Source organism: Rhopalosiphum maidis, chromosome 1 (assembly GCF_003676215.2).
Source record: "Rhopalosiphum maidis isolate BTI-1 chromosome 1, ASM367621v3, whole genome shotgun sequence".
Lineage (NCBI taxonomy): Eukaryota > Metazoa > Arthropoda > Insecta > Hemiptera > Aphididae > Rhopalosiphum > Rhopalosiphum maidis.
In genome coordinates this window covers 39786916-39811438 of record NC_040877.1, presented here as the reverse complement: position 1 = coordinate 39811438, position 24523 = coordinate 39786916, and the positions used below count along the sequence as shown (strand labels likewise).

The following is a 24523-nucleotide window of genomic DNA, read 5'->3' as shown; positions in this document are numbered from 1 at the left end:
TATTTTTGTAAAATGTATAAGACATTCTTCGATTTTTTCAAAATCTAAAAAATATTCGCTATTTTGCATTGTTATTGGCTTAATAATTGTAGACACCAGATTTCCATAGTTTTGCTAAGAATTTAAAATAAAACCATTTTTCTGATTTTTAAATAAGTTTATCTTTCAAATTATTGTATCATCACAAAATTTTCAAACTTCAGGAAATTATAGTTTTAAACATAATAAATTATATACAAACACTCTTTGTATAAATGATACATCTGCAGCCCTGTAGGTAAATATTTTTATAGCTAATATCATTGATTATAAATACTATTTATATTCAATGCTAATATATATTATACTATTGTAGCATATAAATTGCTATGCAAGTTAAATCGATAGAAATTTTAATTATGTTATCTATATAAATCATGTAATAAAGTATTTTCTTAGTAATATATTTTATAGATAGGTTAATACTTTACCAACTGTAAGTTTTACAACCAATTTCCTATATATGTTGACATCAACACAAATTTATAGCATAGATACAGCAAAACTAAAGAATGAAGCTTATTTATATTGCAGTACAAAAATATGTTTAGTAGTGGGCGTATCAGGATAGTGTTTAGTTATGGCTCATTAGCTATTTTCATGATTTGCACGATATGGTTCGGTTCCACGATACCTGTAGGTATGACAACATATTTTGCAAATGCATCTATATAGATAGTATCCTATTATTATATCAGCTCGTCATGTCTGAACTCATAAGTAAACTGAAATTAAAATATATGAGCTATGCATAATATGGATCCAATTTTTTTCAATTAAATTAAAAACTAACTGAACGGAAAATTACATTTGAACTAAAACTGGTCTTTTTGATGAAATAATGAAATTTCATAACTTATGAATGTATTAAATAAAATTAATTTAATGTTGAATGAAAGAATTTCTGTCATTACTCGCTTGAAATGATCAATTTCTTAAAAAGTCGCTAGTGATGTGTAAATTAGCGTTAAGTATTTTCTTCACTAGTATGGCAGGGTGTGATATCATAAATTTCATATTCGTAGAGGTGTAAGAATAGGCCAGCGGAATGCCTATCTATTTTTACCATATTTCTTCATGGGTCTTCTAAGCTTTCCCCTCCAATTAGAACACAGGCATCAAACAGCTATTTACCTAGGGATTCGGACTACAAACCTCATCAGCATCACTATATACTATTATACTAACGTCACAGACAGATACCAAAATGGTAAGTATGTTGATCTATGTAAAATAAATATTTAAGACAAATTATAATAAAGAGGCACTTATACTCATTGGAAACGTATTATTATGTTGCAGGACGAAGATGACCAAAAAGTAGCCAGTAAGTTTACAATTAAATAATTTATTTTTTTATTTCAATGAACAATACCTAGGTAAGGTAACACTAGTAACCTGCCTATATATATAAGAAAAATATTAGTATGTACGTATATTATTCGATATTACATTTATTAAAAAATATTTAAAAAATTAAATACATAAATGCATTTATGTACCAACATCAGATGACAAAATATGCTTTATTTAATTTTCACTAGTTTTGTGACGTATTTAATTTACGTATCAAATTTACATTTAAATAATATAAAAACTATATTTCATATGTTCAAAATATTACCAATTATATTATTAAAATATAAGTACAGCATTTACGAATTTAAATTGAAACAATTTATACAAAAATTAAAAAGTATTTTAAAATTTTATGTATTTAAAAAAATATGCTTTTTATTTTAACCAAGTTTTATTTCGTTTCACTATGAAAATTATATTAGTTTGGTTAAATTGCAACAATACATTAAAAGTTATATCTATTATTTTTATGTTTTAATCAAATAAGATAGTTTATAACTGTTACTTGTTTATTGAAATTTAAATACTTTAGACGACCATAAATTATAAATGTTACTTATTATAGCTAGTACTGTTTGTAATTAATAATCCAACATATAAAAAATAATTTTAAATATTCTTAATTTATTTTTTTCTAACAGTTATCAAATTTAATTATTAAAATATTTAGAGAGAAAGAGTACATTAACATCTTTGTCTTTTTTTTTTTTTAAATACATTCTATTCTATTATTTTATAATATTAACTTCCTAGTTCTAAAATGTATTAGGTACTCTTAAACTAATTTAATTGTAAAACCAAAATAAATTTAGTCAAGTACTTTGTAGTTAGTCTGTAATATAAAGTTTATTTCACTTTACATGCATTTTATAAGTTTATGAAAATATTATTTTTAATAAAATACAATTTAAAAAACATGTTATCCCGTGCAATATTTTAGAAACATACATTAGAAAATAATGAATTGGCTGGAGTAAATATTGCATATTGACGTATTTAACATTCTTTGAAATGATTTATAAATGTTAATACATTATTATTGTGTAGTTTAGACTTTTAGAGAACTAAACATAAAGTGATTGCAATCCATTATGTTTTTAATCATACTGAATAATTCAGCCGGAAAAATTAAGATATGAATCAACAGTTTTCTAATGGTTTTTAAATGGGTTTGAGTTAAACAATAAATACATTGCATATCAAAAATAATTTCATGAATTTAATAATTGTATATAATTAATAATTATATCTATGTTATATTAGAAATTAAATTATTTTTTTTTTATTTATTAATGTATTACTAAGTTATTTATTTTTGTGATGAGGAGAGGGTGGATAAAATAATTTATGATTTTCGTGTTAGATAGTTATTAGTTAGTTATGGTCAAATTAATTGGTGCTAGTGTAGCGTGCAATCTACCAGCTTGTTTCTGGTGTAGCATGCGATCTACCAGCCTGTTTTTGGTGAACACGATTTTTGAACCGCTTAGCATTACCCAAAAAACACCACGGGAAGATGGGTTGTATATGTATTTCCAAATTTAAATCACATCCACATATAAGTTTCGTTATACCCAATTTAGTCGTCATTATTTATGTATGTAGCCCGCATATCTTTTAAAAAAGCAATGAACAAATCTGGTTCACTTTTCCGACAAATCTTCTAATAATATTGATCTAAGTGTGATTGAAGCATATAGATAAGCACTTTAATATAGGTAGATATTTTTGCTTCCAACCATGATCTTTCAACACCCTATGTGTATGCACCTATTAGGGGTCAACATAATTTTCTTGATGATTAACAGTTTCATAATGAACTCTTCTGCGTTTAAAGATCGGTATGGGGGCCACTCATCTGAGTGAATAACAGAACCACCTTCAAATTACCAATATAGAACTGAATAGTAATGGGTAGATTATATGTGAGCGGTATATTGCACGCTACACTAGCACAAATTAATTAATTTAATACAAAATACTGATCAATCATCATTGTAAATTTGTAATAAATTTTAGATTGTTAATTTATTTATCATATACAAATTGTTGATCATACATTAAATTACATATTTTGAAAGATAATCCTCAAATATACTATCTTTCTATGCTTAGAACCTGTATCGTTTATTAATACATAATAACTAATAATTAATGGATGAAACACGATCAAAAATGTTGTTTATAGTTCCAACCCAAGTCGTTTTCATATAAATTAAAAAACTATACAGGTCATATTATAGACAGGCATCACTGTACATAATCATATTGACATACCTATTAAATTTAAAATAATGAGATAATACATCAAACTTAGAAATAACTAAAAAAACTATATTATTTTTAACGTAAAAAAAAGTTGTAAGAATATTTATAAACACAAATACATTCTGAACTTGGATACTTGTATTTTTTTAGAATTTTAAATTATAATTATTTTAAGTCAATAATTGTATTTATTTTTAAGTCATGCGAAAAGCGTTTCAAATGTTTGACACTTCTAAATCTGGATTTATCGACACGTTAAAAATTAGTACCATACTAAATACTATGGGTCAATTGTTTGATGATTCAGAATTAAACGAACTTATAGAAGAAGTTGATCCAGATGGTAAACTAATATTTACAACTGTACCAATAAGAATTTATTTATTAAACTAATATATTTTGTTATAGCAACAGGAAAAGTTAACTTTGATGGGTTTTGTGAAATTGCTGCACATTTTCTAGAAGAAGATGATGCTGAAGCTATGCAAGAAGAACTAAAAGAAGCTTTCAGACTTTATGATCGCGAGGGTAATGGATATATCACTACTGCTACACTAAGAGAAATATTAGCAGCATTAGATGACAAATTAGGTCCAGAAGACTTGGATGGAATCATTGCTGAGATTGATACAGATGGATCTGGCACAGTTGACTTTGATGGTAATTATAAAAACATTAAAAATCTAAATTAAATACTTACCTTGAAATTACATTTTATTTTCAGAGTTTATGGAAATGATGACTGGAGAATAAAATGACAAGCTTTTATTTGAGGATTTGAAACCTTTTTTTAATGATTAAAAATTATGATAACAATAAATCATCTGGATTAATTTTTATTGTTTATTTATTATAAGTATATTATAAATTTAATTGAATAAGAAAACTGTAATAAATGCCTAAATTCATATTCATTCAAAATAAATAATAAAACATTGGTATTAATATTACTTTGACCCAATATCATCATTATCTGGTTTTTTGCGTTTTTCTGGGTTTATTGGACAAGCATCATCTGACTCTTCAGCACTAATATTTGCTTGTTGAAGAGCTCGTACAAATTCTTCCATGTTTCCTTGATTAGCTGCACTTACTGCGCCTTCTCCTAAATCAAATTGTTGAACCACAGATCCCAATTGGCCAGTTTGTAAAGCATTACTAAACATACTTACAGCCTACAAATAATTTTGATACATATATAAAAAAAATATATTTTTAAAAACTATAAAAACTTAAATACCTATCCCTGTCCCGTCTACCCCCTACGTATATATAAATATTTTATACTGTCAATAAACGGTGGCGGCGCCGTGGAAACAATGCGAAAGCAGATCCCATGGCGTCGTCGGTTACAATGGAAAAAAAAATACCTATTTTAAGTCTAAGTAACTTAAAATAGGTATACTAATGTATGAATTAAATTAATTTATTAAATTTAATAATTTATGCAATTAGAAATTATGTACACTACCAATATTTAAGTGTGAATATTATATTTATTATTTATTTTATCTACAACTTCATTACTTATTCATATAAACAAAAAATTTAAGTTGAAAGAAATAAGTTTATAGTGCCGTATAAATTAATAAATTAAATATTAATCAATGTGATAAAATAATAACAAATATTTTTATAACAATAACAGTTATAACTAACATTAGGTTTCAGGTCATTGCTTATTTGATTAATTATGCTTTGAAATATAGATGAATTGTGTGGGTACTATATAAATATATTTTAACACATTTTTATAGAAACTATTTATATATATGATATGTTTTTAAATAGATTAGGTTTTGTATTCATCATTTGTGTGTATTGTTATGCATATAAAAAAAATTTAGCAGTAGCTTTTATAACAAATTAACATGATTGTTATCATAAGCAAAAATATTACGACAGATTCTATATGGCTTTTTATTCATTATATTTTATTCACATAACAATATTGTAATTATTATCAACAACTTTAAATAATGTTATTGAAAAAGCAATATTTTTTTAAAATCAATAATAAATATAAGCTATTAAAATTAATGATCAATGGTATTATAAAAACAAAGTTAGGAACTAGTTAACTGTATTATTTTAACGTTTCATCATATGTAGTAATTTTAGTTATAACTTTTGTTGTTTTATATTCTAACTTCTTTTTATACTCAGAGTTTTTTAAAACCATTGGAAAAAAACCCTCGACAGGGTACAAATACAATTTCTTAGCATTTATCTTGTAACTATACATTATAATATTAAAAAAAAGGGGGAAAGTAAATAATTATTCTGCTATACAAAAGGTATTTTTTTTTTAAATTATGACAATAAAAAATAGTTAAAGTAAATATATTTTTTAGAAAAATGTTATGTAATATGGTTTTAAAATAATGCAAAATAAACTTATCAATATTTCACTTTGGATCCAAATAAAAAAAAAAATACACATTTAAAATGTATACAAAATAAAATAAGTTTGTAAGTTATAGTCTTTTAAAACAGCTTAAATCTATTCACAAAATAAAAATAAAAAATAAAAAAATACTCTAAACTGTTTTAATTGTCTTAACAAACAAAATTAATTTAATAATTTATTTTGTATAAATTTTAAATAGGCATCTTAGTTTGTTTGGATCCAATTGATGACGATTTAAGATTTGATAAGGTGTATGACATAGGTTTAGTACTTGTGTAATTTATTTTACTATTAGTAATACAGTAGATTAAATAAATTCTCAACAAAGAATATATTTTTATATTATTATAATGGATATATATTTCTCATATATTATTATTTTTGTTTGAAAATAAACGAATAATAGTCCAAAAATAATAAATAGTGATGGTTATGGTTGAAACGCAGAAAAGGTCAGATTATCAGAATATACAGAAAAATGTTATTTATATATTATGTACTAAAAATTTGAATGTAAGCATTATACAAAAGTAAACATGCATATAAATATTTAATAAAAAATTAGAAAAAGGGAAATAGTAAACTGAAAATTAATTTAATATATTTACTATAAATTGGAAAATCCGAATGTATTTTTAAAGCATTCATATTGGTAATACAGTAGAACCTCAATTATTCGTTCCCCGATTAACTGTTTTTCTCGGTTAACCGTCAGACCAAATTTGTACGGACTACTTACACGTTGCTGTAAATGATAATATATATAATCTGAAACTTTCCGGTAATATCTACTAGATACGCGATAGGTACATATGTATATATATATATATATTATGGGTGAGATAAAAACAGTTAATTGTGATAGTGATCGCATTTTGTTTTTGAAAAGTCAGTTAGTTATAATATTACACGTGTGTTCGTTCGCTTGACCGTTCACGTTTTTAGTCTCTTTGTGTGCAAATATTTTAAGTATTTGTACATCATAATTACTGAAAAATAATAATAAATAATATGTATTATGTTTAAAAAAAATGTTGTTGCCAACTTAACCATCTTTTTGATTATCCATTAAAGCTCTGATCCCGAGACTGACGGTTAATCGAGGTTCTACTGTACTATGGTTGGATCAAATGGACTGGTGGACGAGGTTCTACCGTATTTAAAATTTAGATTATTGAAGTAATAAACGATTATTATCATACCTATAAACTTTAAATACTTATAACTCATACACTATTCATCTGAATTTCAATATTTATGTACTGAAATATACCAGAAAAATATTCTGCTTCAAAATTTAAAAATAATAATATATGTTGTCAATGAAAAAATTATTTACAACTAATGAGGAACCTTATATTAACTTTTCAAGTATTTTGACAGAGTGAACTTTTTTACTAAAAAATAAACAAAACATTTTACATGCCTACAATAACTCGAAAGGGTCAAAATAATTTGAAAATTATACCATGTATTAAACATTTTGTGAATATGGTTTTAATATTTTAGGGTTAATCATTTTTGAATTTGAAAAGAAGAAAATTGATTATGTCAAAGATCTTTAACAACTATTGTATTATAATGTAAATATTAATATCAAAATTCCAATAATAAATAAATATGTATTAATTTATTTATATATAATAAGTACAGAGCGAATTTTAAGGAGATTAATTATATATTTGGAAGAACTTAGCTCCTCACCCACTACTAGTTCAACGTTTTGTTTTAAATTGTAAAACTTACTTGTCTAAACTGTGGGGAAGTAATCGTATCTTTCAAATTATCAGGAGTTGATTGACTTGTTGGTGTTGCATCTGAAGTACTTTCAGGTGTTGGTAAATGTTGTGCTAACTGACTCAATGCACCTGTATTTTCAATTACACTTTGTAAATTTTCCATATCCATAGCAGCTGAAAGATCCACTGTATTTTAAAATAATAAAAATTAATATAAAGAACAAAAAATACAGTTGGTTATTAAATAAAATATTTTTTTTTTTATGACCTGGTGGTTTTTCAGTTGTTCCTTGAGCACCAGTCAATCCAGATAACATAGATTGAAGGTCTCTCAGTTGTATACCAGTAGCTCTTTGTTCTTGATTTTCTACAAATTATTAATAATCTTAATAAATATATTATAAAATTTATAAAATTATTATTTTTTTGTCACCTGTAGATCCAGTGGTAACATTATGTGCAGGAGGAGGAGAAGAACTAGTGCTAGTTGTTCGATTGCTGCCACTATTTGTATTTGTACTGCTGCTAGTATTTGCGGGCTGAGCACTAGATGAATGAGTTGATGATGTTGAGCGCCCTGTTTGACTAGATCTAAATAAAATATTAAATACTCAAGAATTATGATTTCATAACTATTGTTTAATAATTACCTCATTGTACCAAGCAAAGATGATAAGCCTCCAATTTGACCAACTCCTCCAAACAACTGCATTAATTGTTGTTGAGACATATTGCTCAATAAATTTTGCAAATCACCATCTAAATCAATAGGTAAAATTATAATATATATTTAAATTTGTATAGTATCTCACCATGTTAATCATCTTTTAATAACTTGTTTAATAAGTAAAAATTTGAATATTGTAGAGCCACAAAAAGTAAAATCTATAGTATTTTTGGATTAACCTAGCTCAAAACAAAAATTTGTTTTCATATACTTCTTAACAATATTGAAGAACCTAATCAAAAGGTGGAGATATATACAAGAATAAATACAGTAAGACAATCTGTATAATCATTTTTGTTTTATACATTTAGATAATACTTAAGTATGGTTTTCTATTTCTCATACATATATAGATTAAGTATTTTTTTTTATATATATAAATAGAATTAATAAATATTTTCTTATTATTTAAAGAGCATAATTTAGTAATTTTTAAGTAATTAATTAAGAATATATAGATATAACAATATAAAAATTAATCTATAAATTTTCATATGAATAAATATGAGATATACTATTTAAAACTATTAAACAAACCAGGGGTAGTGCCACCACTACGATTTGAACCAGGTGCTGGAGGGTTGTTCATGACATCATTGATACGGCGACAATTCTCATCGTCTTTGTCAGTTTTTGCTTCCTAAAATATATAACCAAAAATAAATAATAAATAAAATATGAAACAATTATTATCAACATTTTACTATTAAAATGTATAACCTGTAGCCAAAAAAATGACTTTTTGTTTGATGACTTGAACTTCAGCACATAAACTCTTCCAGTAGTACATTGAGGCACAAACTTAAACTCGCAATCATCAGGGAAAATGATTAAATCCTATAACATAATTTAAATTGAATAATTTTTCTTATTTAATCATTAAGATGTTTAAATAAAACAAATCAATATACATAAGTTCTTGTCAATACTCAATTAATAATAACTATGATAAAATTAATTTTAAAACTTAAAACTTATTTTTAAGCTTTATTCCAAATAAGTAACTAATGTTAATGTTACAATGATAATTTTAAAATTACACAAGTGTTAAATTTAATAGAAAATGGAATTTTAGGTAACATTGATCCTTGTAATGAGATTAATAATTAACCTAGTTTCAATATAAATATATTTTAAAATTTATAGTTTGATACCAGAAAGTAGTAAGAATATCTTTAAAATTAACTAAATAACATCTAAGTGAATATAGTATGAAGGTAAGATTTATTATGATAGTATGATACAAATATAAGTAAAATACTCTTAGTTTCAAAAAGTGATAAGTCATAAATTATAAATACATTAGGTAATACTGACGATGTATAATAAAGTTGTATACTTTATAATAAATTAACTAATATAACCAAGAAACTTTGGTATAAAAAGGAGAAGTGGGGCTAAATCCACTACTCTTTTCAAAACTAATATCATATTCAGCAGAATTTTTAAGTTAGTTTAAATTATTATTTAATTATTTCAGTTGATTGATGATTAGGAAAAATTGGTAGATGAAGATATTTAAACATAACTTAAAATACATATTAAGGAACGAAAATAATTAATAATCGTCAACTATATTATATTAAGTAATAAGTATATTTTAAACACAAATGCTTAGGCAGTATTTTAAATAAAATGCAGCAATCATATTGCATGATTAATTAATTTTGGTATAACAAGTAACAACTTACATCTTCAACAACACCGGATGAACGATCTTTCCAGCAGAAATGAATTAAAGAGTCATCTGATTGATGAATGTATAATAATCCCTTTCTTTTGTCAGGATACACCATTTTACCTCTCATATTCATTTTTCCAGCTTTAAACTCAATAAGATTCTTTGACTGATTTCTACCAGCCGTATTTCCAAAAAGTGCAGTTGCTCCAGACATTGTTTTAGTAATTTTGAGTATATTTAAAACAAAGCAAACAAAAATTTAAATTTAATTAAATATATTAAAAAAAAAAAGAAATTGCCCGTCAAAAAGCCAATTGTACAGTGTAATAACTCTATTAACTAATCGTAAGTAACAAGAACTAAGAAAATTTGCTTTATCACGGTGAACCATAGAGTAATACTCTATGGGTGAACGGATGAACTATAGATAAATACAATAATACAGTGCAATCACGAAATAGATGACGAATTGTATTAAGGACTCAGTGTGGCCTTTCTCGATAATATTTTTATATTTTAAAAAAAATTACCGGAACGCAAAATACGAAAACGTTTTCAATTGTCATTGATTCACAAATTGTAACTGTTTGATAAATGATATCTTAATTCTCGAATGCAAAATGCTTAATTCAGTTAATTCTTCATTAAATTCTTTTGGTAATAGGTATTCTAAAATTTCTAAACAGTAAACAGTAAATTGTATCCTAATAGTGAATTGTTATTTATAAATACTTACTTATCTATAATCGATTTGTATAAACGAACGTGGGTAAATTTTCGAGGGTAAACACTAAATATGGAATGTTTATTGCTGTCAACTGCTATAATAACTTATTAAGTACTGATACATGTATGAAAATCAAACAGCATATGTAAACAAATCTATACATTGTACGAAAATACAATTAAAATTTATTTAATTCATTTTGAATAATTTACTATGGTTCGAAGTGGCAGGTAAGTTATTTTTATTAACATGAATAAGATTTAAATAATAATTTATTTTATAATTTCAGCGATAGAGTTCATCGTAAACGCTCAAGAAGTCGTTCACGGAGTCCTCGTCGCCATCGTCGTAGTAGTAGATCTCGATCTCGATCACCTCGTCATAAAATACATAAATCAATGTAAGAATTTGTTAATTAAATTTTAAACTCCCTTGAGTATGTATATAATTTTTAATAAGAATATCTACTTTTGTTTTCTAGAAATAAAAGGTTTGTAAATACTTGTGTATAATATAATGTTTTTACTATTTTTTTTTATGCCTATTGATTAAAATTAATCATTAGAATAAAATGTTAAATATAATATATGTATACCTCTGCCAATTTTAACTACTAATATGTATATATTTTTTTTTTAGAAATAAAAGGTTTGTATATAATTATATTGTGATTAAAATTTCAGCTATATTTTTGTATATATATAAGTTAATTAATAGGGAGATAGAAAAAACTATAAATAAATTACTATGAAAATTAATGTATACAAATAAAATATGAAGTATAACTGTGTTAATAATAATAATATTATTAATTTATATTTTTCTTTTTAGAATTAAAAGGTTTGTAAATTATTATTTGACATTTAACCTATTTTTATAGTAATACTAGTACTAAAACGTTAGATAAAATATTACAATATATGTTTAGAATTGGGTAATATTTTTAATATTGTAATTTAAATGTTCAGGATACTAGTAAGAAGTCAGAAGACTATAGATTCTACAATATTATTTGAGCAATTCATTACATGTTTAATTAGATTAACTAGGAGACTAATAAAATAAAATTGGTAGATAATTTGTCTATATAACTTGATAAATTAATACTTTGTAAACTATTTTGTCTGGATTACATGCATATAATTAATATGAATCCTCATTTATAGTTATTTAATGTGAAATAAAATTTTAAGCACCTAACTTATGATGTATATGTTTAAACTTAACTTAATTAACAATTAAATGTTTTGTCTTATTGTGCTTAATACAAATTGTAAATTAATACTATATGTATCTATTAATATAGAAGAGACAGAAAAAAGTCTAGATCTCCTCGTCGTTCTCGGTCTCCGCGTAACAAAAGAAAATCACCAGAACGTAAACCTGAAGAAGTACCTTTTGATCCAACCAATCCAGATAAGGTTTAGATATTTAATAACTAATTATTTAATAAAAAAAAAAATATGTTCAAAAATTTAATTTAGCCAACTTTAGTTTTTTTTTTTACTTTAATTAAAATGTCTTTTTAACAGATCATTTGATGGCAGTCAGTCAAAATTGAATATACAGATAAATTGATCATTTTGTTCATTGAATAATGGCTAAACTAAATTTAAGCATACTTTTTTTTTCTTAACTATATGGTAATAATTTAAATATTAAGTTCTGTTTAGATAATAATTATTAAATGTCCTATTCCAGGAAACTGAACAAAAAAAACTTGAATTAGAAATGCAAAAGCGCCGAGAGCGTATTGAACGCTGGAGAGCAGAACGCAAAAAAAAAGAATTAGATAGTGTAAAAAAGGATGTTCGAACTACAATTATGTGTAAGTCTTTTAAACGTTAAAAATTTAATTTTAATATTTTTTTAATTTTTATTGAACTATTTTTGTCTTATCATACCTCAATATAAAACAGTAGTTTAGTATTATGCACCAATGTGCAACAATCGTTACTATATCTTCTGACTTCAGTTGTAAAATATTGCTGAAAACAGTAAACAATATTGTGGCCAATATAAAATTATAAAAGCTTTATATTATTAAACAGCTAATAAACAACAAAATTAGGTATTTCTCATATTTTTTTTTTGATATATGATAGCATACAAGTACTTAATTCTTAATTTAATTAAAATATTTATAAATTTTATAAAGCATTATCATTAAATATAAAAATTGAAATTTTCAAAAATTTCATAAAAATATGTGGCATTATACCAACATGTTTTTGATGATAATAATTCTTGATACAAAATAAACAAGTTATATAAGATTTTCATATTTTAATTAATTACTTAATTTTAGCCAACCTACAAATACCTTCAAAAAAATGGAATTTAGAAGATGATAGTGATGAAGAAGAGGAAGCAAAAAATAATGCTGAGAAAATGATTGAAGAAGAAGAAATTGATCCTTTAGATGCATTTATGCAGGTTAAAATTTTTTTTTCATTTTATTGATCTTATATTATTAAATACGAGTTAAGTATTTAAGCTTGTGTTTTATGATCATTAAATTTTAACTGTTGACAATTTTTTTTTTAATTTGATATTTGTAATAAGCATTAATTAACAGTTAGTTAATAATTAATTAGGGTTAACATTTCAAAAATAATTCCAATAATTATTAATTTATACTTGTTGTTAATCAACAATTAATTATCATTAATAGTTTTACTTGAGATAATCTTACATCCCTACTTGAGTATTTTATCGTGTTGTCCTGTCAAACTTAAAACAAAACACTTTTAATTCTGAAAGTTAAAACTTTTACACTAAATGAGAATACAACTATATACAGTAGATTCTTAATATGTAGAACGTCGCTATCTCAAACTACATTTAAATCCCCTTGAAACTACCATTACACTTTATAGCATTTTGCTCTCAATAACTCAAAATAAAATTAATCGTTTTTTGTTATCTTGAATACACAAATAATACTTTTATTCTAGTAAAAACAAAAATTTAAGTGATATATTCAGTATAGTGATTGTGATTTCACGCGTTTGTAGTTAATATTTGTATTTATTTGTATAAAATATAGTGAAATCGAAAATAAGCGTAAATTAAATGCACTTACGGCTTACAATTAATTTTTACATTCTTAAAAAAACATAAGTAATATTAAACAAATTTAAATGATAGATTTAAAAAAAAAATTTATTCATTATTGTAATTTATTGATATGTATATAGTTAAGTATTCTAATAATGCATTTTAAGCATTTCAATTATTTAACAATTTTTTTAAGAATTTTAGTAAAACTCAATATCTCTAACTTTTTCCTGTTCCCCTTGAGATTACACATAACGGGAATCTACTGTATTTATTGTTTTAAATTAATATACATACAGTGCAGCAATCGGCGAGCCGCGTCAACATATTCATTTTATATAATAAGATTGAACTCAAAATTATAAAAATAGCACTGACAATTAATATTTTCAGCGCTAAGCATTGTAAAGTGTTGTAATACATAGTAGTTTAGTATATTTATGAATCCACATGATTGTTCTTCCTTTCCAATACTTAGTCTAACACAGAGAAGAGGAGTAACTTTTCTAAATTTTTTAAATATTTTAATAATTGTTGATACATCACCAAAAATAAAAAAAAAAATCTGTTTTATTATATATCTTTAAAAGACTTTTAGAAGTTAGTACTATAAATAATAGTTTAAATTAACAGCACTTGTTTTATTTATTTAAAGTTTGTAAATTATAAATAATTTAAAAATGTTAGATAAATTTTAAAGTATAATTAAAATAGTATTAATCTTTGTGAAAATCATTAAATTATAGGGTGTTCAAGAAGAAGTACGTAAAGTTAATAAAGTAGATGGACATCGAAGTAATTTATCAGAAAAAAATTCATTAAACGACCTTAAACAAAATCTAGGAGTTGACACTACTAGTTCAGGTGTTGTGATTGTGTCTGGAGTAGCGAAGAAAAAAGATAATAACACCAGAGGTGAACTCATTGAGCAAAATCAAGATGCCTTAGAAGTATAAAATAAATAAATTAAAAATTAATAGATACTACATGTTTCATAAATTTTCTAGTATTCGTCTGAAGAAGAACAAGAAGATTTGAATGTAGCTGCAGCTAGTTTAGCTAATAAACAAAAAAAAGAATTACCGAAAATTGATCATGCTGAAATGAGTTATTTACCATTTAGAAAAAATTTTTATGTTGAAGTTCCAGAAATAGCTCGTATGACTTCTGAAGAAATTGAAAAATACAAAGAAGTAATTTAAATGTAATACATGTGATAGTTTATTATAATATTTTGTTTATTTTTTATCAGGAATTAGAAGGTGTTCGAGTAAAAGGAAAAGGGTGCCCTCGACCAATAAAAGTATGGGCTCATTGTGGTGTGAGCAAAAAGATTATGGATAATTTAAAAAAACATAATTATGAAAAACCTACTCCGATACAAACACAAGCTATTCCTGCTATAATGGCTGGGCGTGATCTCATAGGTATTGCAAAAACTGGCAGTGGCAAGACTCTGGCGTTTTTATTGCCAATGTTTAGACACATTATGGATCAACCTCCTTTAGAAGATACTGATGGACCAATTGGTTAGTATTTACATATTGAGTAATCAGTTATATTTTTATTTTTATCTAAAGGATAAAAATGTACAGTTTGTATAACATTTTAAATTCTAAATAAAACCTAACTGATGATTATATTTTTTTTGTAAAATTTGTGGGTAGTAGAATAAATTGATGTTTCAGTTAATACCTTATAATACATTTAGTATACAGTATAAATGATTTAAAGCAGTACTAAGAATAATGTTTCGGCATATATTATTTTTTGCTATAAAATACTTGAATGAAAAGACATAAATGTTTTATTATTTTTTAAAACTGTATTGAGTTAATTCATATTTTCTCAAAATTTATATTTAAAAATATAAAAGAGAAGTTAGTTATTAAAAATAGAAAATGGTTGCAAATTGATATAAATTTAACATACCTATAAAAAGATTTAAAAAAATTATTGTGAGATTTAAGAGGACGTAGAACCCGCATTTGTTGTCTCCGTCTTACACACGTGTGACATAGCAAATTTTTGTTCACCATTTTCAATATTGTACTGTTAGTTTTGATATTAGAGTGAACTAAGGTTTTACATAATTATTATTGATAACTTTATTTACTAAACTTAAATAATAGTTTCTTTGAAAAAAATTTAAAAATTAAATTTATCATTTTTTAATTTAGCTATTGTTATGGCTCCTACAAGAGAACTTTGCATGCAGACGGGAAAAGAAGCACGGAAGTTTACAAAGAGCTTAGGATTAAGAGTGGTATCAGTTTATGGTGGTACTGGAATATCTGAACAAATTGCAGAATTAAAACGAGGTGCAGAAATTATTGTGTGTACTCCTGGCCGGATGATTGATATGTTGGCTGCAAATAATGGTAAGATTTTAATTATATTTCCAATCACTCAAATAGTTAAATAAATAGCTATAGTGTAGATTTATTACTAATTTATTTTTATTATTATAGGCAGAGTTACCAATTTAAGACGAGTAACATATGTAGTATTAGATGAGGCTGATCGTATGTTTGACATGGGATTTGAGCCTCAAGTAATGCGAGTAATTGATAATATACGCCCAGATCGTCAAACGGTTATGTTTAGTGCTACATTCCCTCGTCAGATGGAAGCTTTAGCTAGACGTATATTACAAAAACCTGTTGAAGTCCAAGTATGTTTTTTTTACTATGACAATTTTATTTTTATAAAAATGTTTATTTAAATACATTTTTAGATTGGAGGTAGAAGTGTTGTTGCCAAAGAAGTTGAACAACATGTAGTTATTGTTGAAGAAGAACAGAAATTCATGAAGTTGCTTGAAGTTTTAGGAGTCTATTATGAAAAAGGAAGTTGTATTGTGTTTGTAGATACTCATGAGAATGCAGATACGCTCCTACAAAAATTATTAAAAGCTTCCTACCCATGTATGTCATTACATGGTGCTATAGATCAATATGACAGAGATAGTACAATAGTTGACTTTAAAAGTGGTCAAATCAAATTATTAGTTGCTACATCTGTTGCTGCCAGAGGATTAGATGTTAAAGATTTGATATTAGTAGTTAATTATGATTGTCCTAATCATTATGAAGATTATGTTCATAGATGTGGCAGAACTGGAAGGTAATTAGTAGTTACTAATTATATTGATTAAACAAATAAATTGAAAATGTTAATTATTAAATATAATTTTTACTATGTTACTTTAAATTTTTAAACTAATTAATTTGAATTATAATTTAAAATTAGAGCAGGTAATAAAGGATTTGCATACACATTAGTTTCACCTGATCAAGAGAGATTTGCTGGTGATCTAATAAGAGCTTTAGAAACGTCTAATGTATCTGTACCAGAATCATTACGTACCATGTGGCTACGTTACCAAGCAAAACAAGCTGCAGTAAGTAGCACTAACATGTTGTATAGTATATTATTAATTCCTCTAAATTTAAACGTACTATAACCTATTCCAAATAAGTCTGGAAAATATCGTGCAGGCAGGTCCGTTTTCACTGGATACAGTTATCAACACTTGTCATGATCAGTCAATGATTAGAACATCGGTAGATCACGTGACATACTTGCGTGAAACTGGACGCGTTTTGGTCGAACATTTTCCAGATTTATTTGGAATAGAGTATACAAAAAGATTTGAATCGTAAAAAATTATAGCTTAATAAATTAAATTATAAGTTGTTCATATTAAAGTTTTCATAAATAAATTACATACATAGGTATATAAAACATTTTTAAAATTGTATTTTTATATTGAAGCACAACATAATTTATTTTTAATTTGAAAGAACATTCAATTATTAAAAAAAAAAAAAAAAAAAAAAAAAAAAATGGTATAGGTTTAACATTTTACTAGCGTTATTCAATAAGTTATGAGGAATTTAAATAATATGTGTCATCTCTTTCAACCAGATTTGTCATAATTTCCTTTTTTATATTTATAAAAGTTATTTGCTCTACAAAATAGCATAGCATATATGTATATTTTCGATTTTTTTTTATGTTTTCATGCATTGATTGCATAAGTAGAACCAGAAATTTTTAGTGTTTTTTTGAAATATTTAAAATCTTATAATTTTATATCTCCACACCATCAAGATTCAAATCTGTTCTTTAAGAAAATATTTCTGTAAAGTATTTTTAATAATCCAAAAAATAACACATTTATAAGTAAAACAAACATCCAAAATAACATGTTTTGTATTGTAAATTAATTTAAATAAAGTGAACAACTTTTAAACATAAAGATGGGCAATTATGACAGCCCTAACCAAATTATGTCATATTCTAAATATCAATACTTAATTAATATATTTTACATTTAACCAAATTGTTTCTTATAGTTATGATTCCAGTTATTTAATTATAATTTGAAGAAAAAAAATCTGTGTGTGCTCCTTTATCTAATTATATACTTGAGAAGTATTAAATTCTTTTATAATACACATTTTTTCAATTACAATTTTAAAACTTAATAATTAATCAATATTGTTTGAATATAGTAAGCATAGTTACATAATATTTTTTATATACAATTTTTCCAGATAAACATTTTAATTTTTAAATACTCCCATAGTCTGAATAGCGGTTATTAAAATTTTTATGACCATGGAACCCTTGAGAAATAGTTTGTTTCATGGAACCCCATTTTTTTTAAATAATATAAAATAATTTTTTCAATTATCACATAAATCTGGAAAAACCCTTAAGATTATCTCATAGAACACACTTCAGGAAACACCGGTCTAAAACTTGTAGGTTATTAATTTATCAGAAGTCATACAACTCAAAAAGTTAATGTTGAGTTATAAGTATAAAATATCTTTTTTATCTATAATTTTTACCTTTAAAGTTACTAGTAACATTTTTACACCAAAATTTATTTTACTATTTTTAGATTACATATTATACTTTACCATTAAAAGTAGTAGCAACAACCTTCAATTAAAATAATTAACCTATGTCCCATATACATGGAGAATACAATATTAAAAGGATATTATACCTGCATGTGTCGTATCTATCTTACTAATGCAAAACATAGTAAATTTGTGTTCAATAGATACCATTTTATGCTGTTACCTTTGGTATTTGAATACATTTACCTATTATTAAACTTAAAGGTAAGAATATTATCTAAGGCTTTGTAAGCTTTTGTTGATATTTTTATATTTAAGTGAATTATATTCATTTTAAAGTTTTAATATTTTACATAGCTATAACTCATTTAAAAATTCAAATATCAATAAAGTCTAAATATTGCCTTACATAATATTCTAACCTTGTTTCTAACAAAATAAAAATGATTCTGCTATATGCACACTGGTAATTATATTAGTAAGATGGAGAGAAAACATACGAGTAATGACATCCTCTTAACAATAATAATATTTTTAGGAAGGAAAACAAGTTCATACAGGTGGTGGTTTTAGTGGAAAAGGATTTAAATTTGATGAAACAGAAGCTGTTATGGCTAACGAAAAGAAAAAATTACAAAAGGCTGCTCTTGGTCTTCAAGACTCTGATGATGAAGACATAGAAGGAGATATTGACCAACAAATTGAAACAATGCTTGCTCCTAAAAGAATCGTGAAAGAAGTAAAAGCTAGTGCTATAGGACTTCCAAATCTAACCGGCTTGAGTAATTATTTTTGTTATCCATGTTTAATATTTATTTCTAGTCTACACTATTTAAGAAATTTTTAGCGTAAATATTAAAATAGTTATGAAAATCACTTTTATTCAAATATTATTCTACAATATGTTTTTTTTAGGGCACCATGTATTTCTATTGTATTTTCTAACATATTTTTCAATTCATTAATAAATTATTGTGTTTTAGTGGAAGTAAATGGAACTCCTCAAGCATCAGAACGACTTGAATTAGCCAAACGTTTAGCTTCGCGTATCCATATTGCTAAAAACCTTGGTCCAGATGCTAAAGGTGCATCACAACAAACTGCAGAAGCTATATTAAAAGGGGGTCTTGCTAGTTCTCAACCCGTTATCACTGCTAAAACTGTTGCTGAACAATTAGCAGCTAAATTAAATACTCGACTGAATTATCAACCAAAAGATGACGATGGCGAGAGTGAATGTGGAGATAGTCCTGAAGCAGGAGTAGAAGAAATATTTAGAAAGTATGAAGAAGAATTAGAAATAAATGATTTCCCTCAACAAGCTAGGTGGAGAGTTACTTCTAAGGTGAGTAAGAAACTTCTATACAATGTTCATTTGTGTTAACCATGTAAAATATTATTTTAGGAGGCCTTAGCACAAATATCAGAGTATTCAGAAGCAGGAATAACAGTCAGAGGTACTTATTATCCACCACCTAAAAATCCTCCAGAAGGAGAACGTAAACTATTTTTAGCTATTGAAAGTACTGACGAATTAGCAGTGTCTAAAGCAAAAATAGAAATCACTCGTCTTATCAAGGAAGAATTATTAAAAATGCAAACTTCTGCGCATCACATGGTCAATAAAGCCAGATATAAAGTCTTGTAATTGCTATTGTATTTTTTTTTTTTTTTTTTTTTATTAGCTAAGTACAATTTTTAAATATTTATATGGTTTCAATATAAAACTTGAGTCTTATTCAGTAGCTTTAGTTTCTTCGTAAGCTGAAACTGCTTTCTATTTATAAAAAAAAAAAATTTATTATTAGTATATTATTCTACTACAACATCACTAAACATATTGCATACATTAAATGTTTTTTTAACGTGATTTAACATCTGATTCAGCTCTTGAAAACCACGTTTGAAAATATCTTCAACAGTGTAGCCATTTTTTACTTTTAATCGCAAATAAATTTTATTTTCTGACGGATGTCTTATGGAATAAGCACAAAAATCTGTTTCAGGAAAACTTTCTAAAATATAGGTTAATAATGAACCCAGCGTATGTCCTTCATCTTCAAAAACAAATGTTCTATCTAGTTCTGAAGGTCCAGTATTAACATCATCTTCTAATAATTCCTGAAAACATCAAAATACTATAAGATAATTATCTATTGATAAATATTTTTATAAATCACATATTATGTTTCATTAACTTTAAGTAGGCAATGTTATAAGAGAAAATCTATGGCTGGCCCTAGAAGAATTTGGAATAGATCAAGGTAAATGTAACCTTATGTCCAATTTAAATATATATAAAAGGGCTAAACATTTAGAATGGACTGAACATGAAGGTCTGAATGGGAAAATACCTAAAAAATTGTATATTAAGATCAAGACTAGAGAAAAGTGGCAGTAAAGGTCTTAAATAAATTATAAAAGCTAAAAGATGGATAAGTCTACATTGGACATAGATCAATAGTTATGGGTTGTCATCAACATGTGCAACAAAGTGTTATCAATATGAGTGCCTTTTTCAATTACAGTATTTTTAGTACCCCGATATTCAAAACTGATCCAAGTTTATAGCCAGTTATAGATGGTGACCCTAAGTATAATTAATTAAATAGTAAAGCCTATTTTTACATAATAAAACATCTAAACTACTTGTTTTGGGTCAAGTAAAATATTATTGTTATCACTGAACTCGATACAGTTGTGTTAGTTAAGTATCTTGTTAGTTAATATTGATCACTATTGGATTCTAAATAAGATTATTGTTTAGTTTGGATATAATTAATATAATATTATAATATACTGAATTGATGTTTACATATTACTAAATATTACTATCATACATCTTAGATTTTAATTGATCAATATCTTGAAATACTTATGCGTTCAATTAGCATTTTTCAAAACAAAAAATACATTGTGATAAAATAAAACGTTTTAATTTAATATATTAATGTAGGTAGATTCGTCAGCAACTCACCGCCATGACACATGAATTTCATACACCTAAAAAGTAAAATTATAAAATTGTAGGTAGTCCAGACTGATCGAACTCGACCTCTATGGCAATACAGCACAGGATTTTCAATAATGGAAATAAAAATTGAAATATGGAATATTGGTACGAATAGTGTGAATGTATGTTTGACTGTGCCGATGTGATAGGTCTGATATACGATCTTAGAAGACCGTGGTCTGATAGTTGATACCACGGATATATCCATATCTATATCCGTGGCTGATACCAATGATACCAAACCAATATTACAAAACAGATTTTAAGTCTGTGCCCTAGGCCCATTGAGACTATGTTATCACCAACAAACCATAGACACATAAATTAATTTATATTTCATAACCAGACCAAATCATAGAATAATAATATTTTATATTCTAATCTCTTTTCTCTTATGGATCAATTGGGCAAACTATAAAATATAAAAAAATAGAGTCCAAGAAAGTATTGCTGCTGCACGTCGATACGTCTGTAAATAATATTACAGGCACAGAATATCAGCTATTCGGTATTCCGTGATAGTATAATACACTGGTTCAGGTTAGGTTAAATTATCTAAAGCCGTAGTTCCGAGAATTACGTAAAAGTCCTAAACTGAATCCAACCCAAGTCCCAAGCATAAACATAATATATTTTTTCTATTATGTATTTATGTCTAGTTTATGGTCCCAAAGTACTCCTTTGCAGAATATGTGCTTGCTGCTTGCAAGTTCGAAGCCGCGTCGGACGAGCTAGTTTCTATCCCACTGATTAGGGAATATTGCAGTAAACACTATCCATAAAATATTAACTCCAATGTCGGGTCATTTAATATTTTAATTTTATGGAAATATGTAGTCCCAAAGGGTGGCATTACTGTTTATCTTTAGCGTTATCATTTAAAAATGTATTATCAAAGAATTACTGTTTTAGAATTTTAGATTTTAATAGTCAAACCACGACTGTTCAGACAGTTTCCAGTGTCCACTGGAGTTATTAAATACTTATTGGGATTACATCAAAACCATCATGACAAGGTAAACAATTAAGTATTATGTTTGATTTTGTACTTGAAAATTTCACATTTTTAAATTATTAAAATGGAAACTTATCCAATTTGTATTTGAAGTTTAAATATAAATATTTGCTGTTGCTGTTTTTTTTATTATTATTTATTTGGATATTATACAATTACCAAAAATTATCAAATAAAACTTCTATTAAAAACTAAGATAATTTGTAATATTAAAATATTTTTTAGTTGAATTAGAATAAAATCTGTTTTTTTCTCACCTATAGTTTGATAATAAATATAAATTCTATATCCATAATAGATATATTGATTAGTATTATTATTATTTTTTTTTTTTATTTAGTAGCAGTATTTAATATTTTACATATAATAAATATTTATAATAGTTTATTAAATCTAACTGATTACAATACTTGTTTTTTTAAAGTGCTTCATTGAACAGGTGATTACATTATTTATTTTGCTATTCCCAATTCTTTTTATGAATTATTGATTACTTTCCAATATCTATAGGTTATGATGATACCTTTATAAAAAATATAAAAATGATTGATGAAGATAACTTTTTGCCAATTGATCAGTCGTCTCTTTTCTTTTTATGAATATGTGTTGTTTATAGTTTTTGATTAAGAATATTCACTACATTTAAACAGTTAATAATTATAAAATTTTTAATTTAATTTTGTAGATTATCTTGATACAGTTTAACTTTATGATTAATTTTATAGAGCCAAGTTGGAATTGGGCGAAATTACTCATCATAATATTAAACAACTCAAACGATTAAACACCGTGGTTTTCCCTGTGTCATATAATGAGAAGTTTTATAAAGATGTTCTAGAAGCTGGGGAATTAGCTAAATTAGGTATGTATCTTATTTAATCACTATTACAAGTTGCTATTTGTTAATATACTTTTAAATAAATATTTAGCATACTATAATGATATTGTGGTTGGAGCTGTATGTTGTCGAATAGATCAAGAAGTTGGTCGTCGACTTTATATAATGACTTTAGGATGTTTGTCACAGTATAGAAGACTTGGTATAGGAAGTATGATGGTTGAACATGTCTTAAACTATGTTGAAAGTGATGGTACATTTGATAGTGTTTATTTGTAAGTATTTAGTTTAAGTATTCAATTTTGAAATTGTATTTTGATGTAACAATTTTTATTTTTTTTATAGACATGTTCAATTGAATAATGACAGTGCCATTAAGTTTTACAAAAAATTTGGTTTTGAGATAGTTGAAACTAAAGAGCATTATTATAAGAGAATAGAACCAGCAGATGCGTATGTGCTGGAAAAACGTCTACGACCAAAAACTATAAATGGGAAAAATGAACATCATTCAAATAATTTCAAAAAAGATTAAACACTGACTAGATTTCTTAATTGTTTATTGTATTAATACATTATAATAATAGAAAACATACTGTAAATATACATACAGTATAAAATAAACACAAAAAATTGCATTGTTGTTTAAGTCTTTTTGAGATAGTCTCAAAACTACAGTTTCCCGTGGTATCTTAAGCGAACACCACATTATTGTATGTTGTTTCTGTTTTACATATATTAGACATAGAATTATTTGTATTGAATAGTGT

The 24523-nt window shown here is 25.4% G+C and overlaps 5 protein-coding genes across 5 annotated transcripts; 3 read left to right on the top strand and 2 right to left on the bottom strand.

Moving 5' to 3' along the window:
• Positions 1-1087: 1087 nt before the first annotated feature.
• LOC113556389 (troponin C-like) lies at positions 1088-4500 on the top strand. The gene is given in 7 exon segments (XM_026961296.1): positions 1088-1113; positions 1115-1217; positions 1220-1249; positions 1342-1366; positions 3866-4009; positions 4075-4326; positions 4391-4500. Coding segments are annotated over 7 exon segments (609 nt in total). The 3' UTR covers positions 4420-4500.
• LOC113556382 (proteasomal ubiquitin receptor ADRM1 homolog) lies at positions 4495-10581 on the bottom strand. The gene is made up of 8 exons (XM_026961284.1): positions 10234-10581; positions 9263-9379; positions 9080-9182; positions 8466-8574; positions 8249-8406; positions 8084-8182; positions 7823-8001; positions 4495-4841 (listed from the first exon to the last, which is right to left on the bottom strand). Exons 1-8 carry the CDS (start codon positions 10435-10437, stop codon positions 4614-4616), a joined length of 1197 nt encoding a protein of 398 aa, XP_026817085.1. The 5' UTR covers positions 10438-10581; the 3' UTR covers positions 4495-4613.
• Positions 10582-10795: 214 nt separating this feature from the next.
• LOC113549468 (probable ATP-dependent RNA helicase DDX46) lies at positions 10796-20582 on the top strand. Its single transcript, XM_026950787.1, has 15 exons — positions 10796-11180; positions 11240-11350; positions 12257-12371; positions 12652-12778; positions 13259-13386; positions 14757-14960; positions 15018-15203; positions 15263-15539; positions 16191-16391; positions 16482-16684; positions 16748-17136; positions 17263-17413; positions 19426-19669; positions 19871-20232; positions 20293-20582. The coding sequence occupies exons 1-15, from the start codon at positions 11164-11166 to the stop codon at positions 20533-20535; spliced, it is 2958 nt and encodes a 985-aa protein (XP_026806588.1). The 5' UTR covers positions 10796-11163; the 3' UTR covers positions 20536-20582.
• On the bottom strand, positions 20542-22087 carry LOC113549471 (probable DNA-directed RNA polymerases I and III subunit RPAC2). Its single transcript, XM_026950791.1, has 3 exons — positions 21865-22087; positions 20736-21008; positions 20542-20664 (listed from the first exon to the last, which is right to left on the bottom strand). Exons 1-3 carry the CDS (start codon positions 21868-21870, stop codon positions 20623-20625), a joined length of 321 nt encoding a protein of 106 aa, XP_026806592.1. The 5' UTR covers positions 21871-22087; the 3' UTR covers positions 20542-20622.
• Positions 22088-22795: 708 nt separating this feature from the next.
• LOC113549470 (probable N-acetyltransferase san) lies at positions 22796-24402 on the top strand. The gene is made up of 4 exons (XM_026950789.1): positions 22796-22916; positions 23641-23777; positions 23845-24028; positions 24099-24402. Exons 1-4 carry the CDS (start codon positions 22909-22911, stop codon positions 24286-24288), a joined length of 519 nt encoding a protein of 172 aa, XP_026806590.1. The 5' UTR covers positions 22796-22908; the 3' UTR covers positions 24289-24402.
• The last annotated feature ends 121 nt before the right edge of the window (positions 24403-24523 follow it).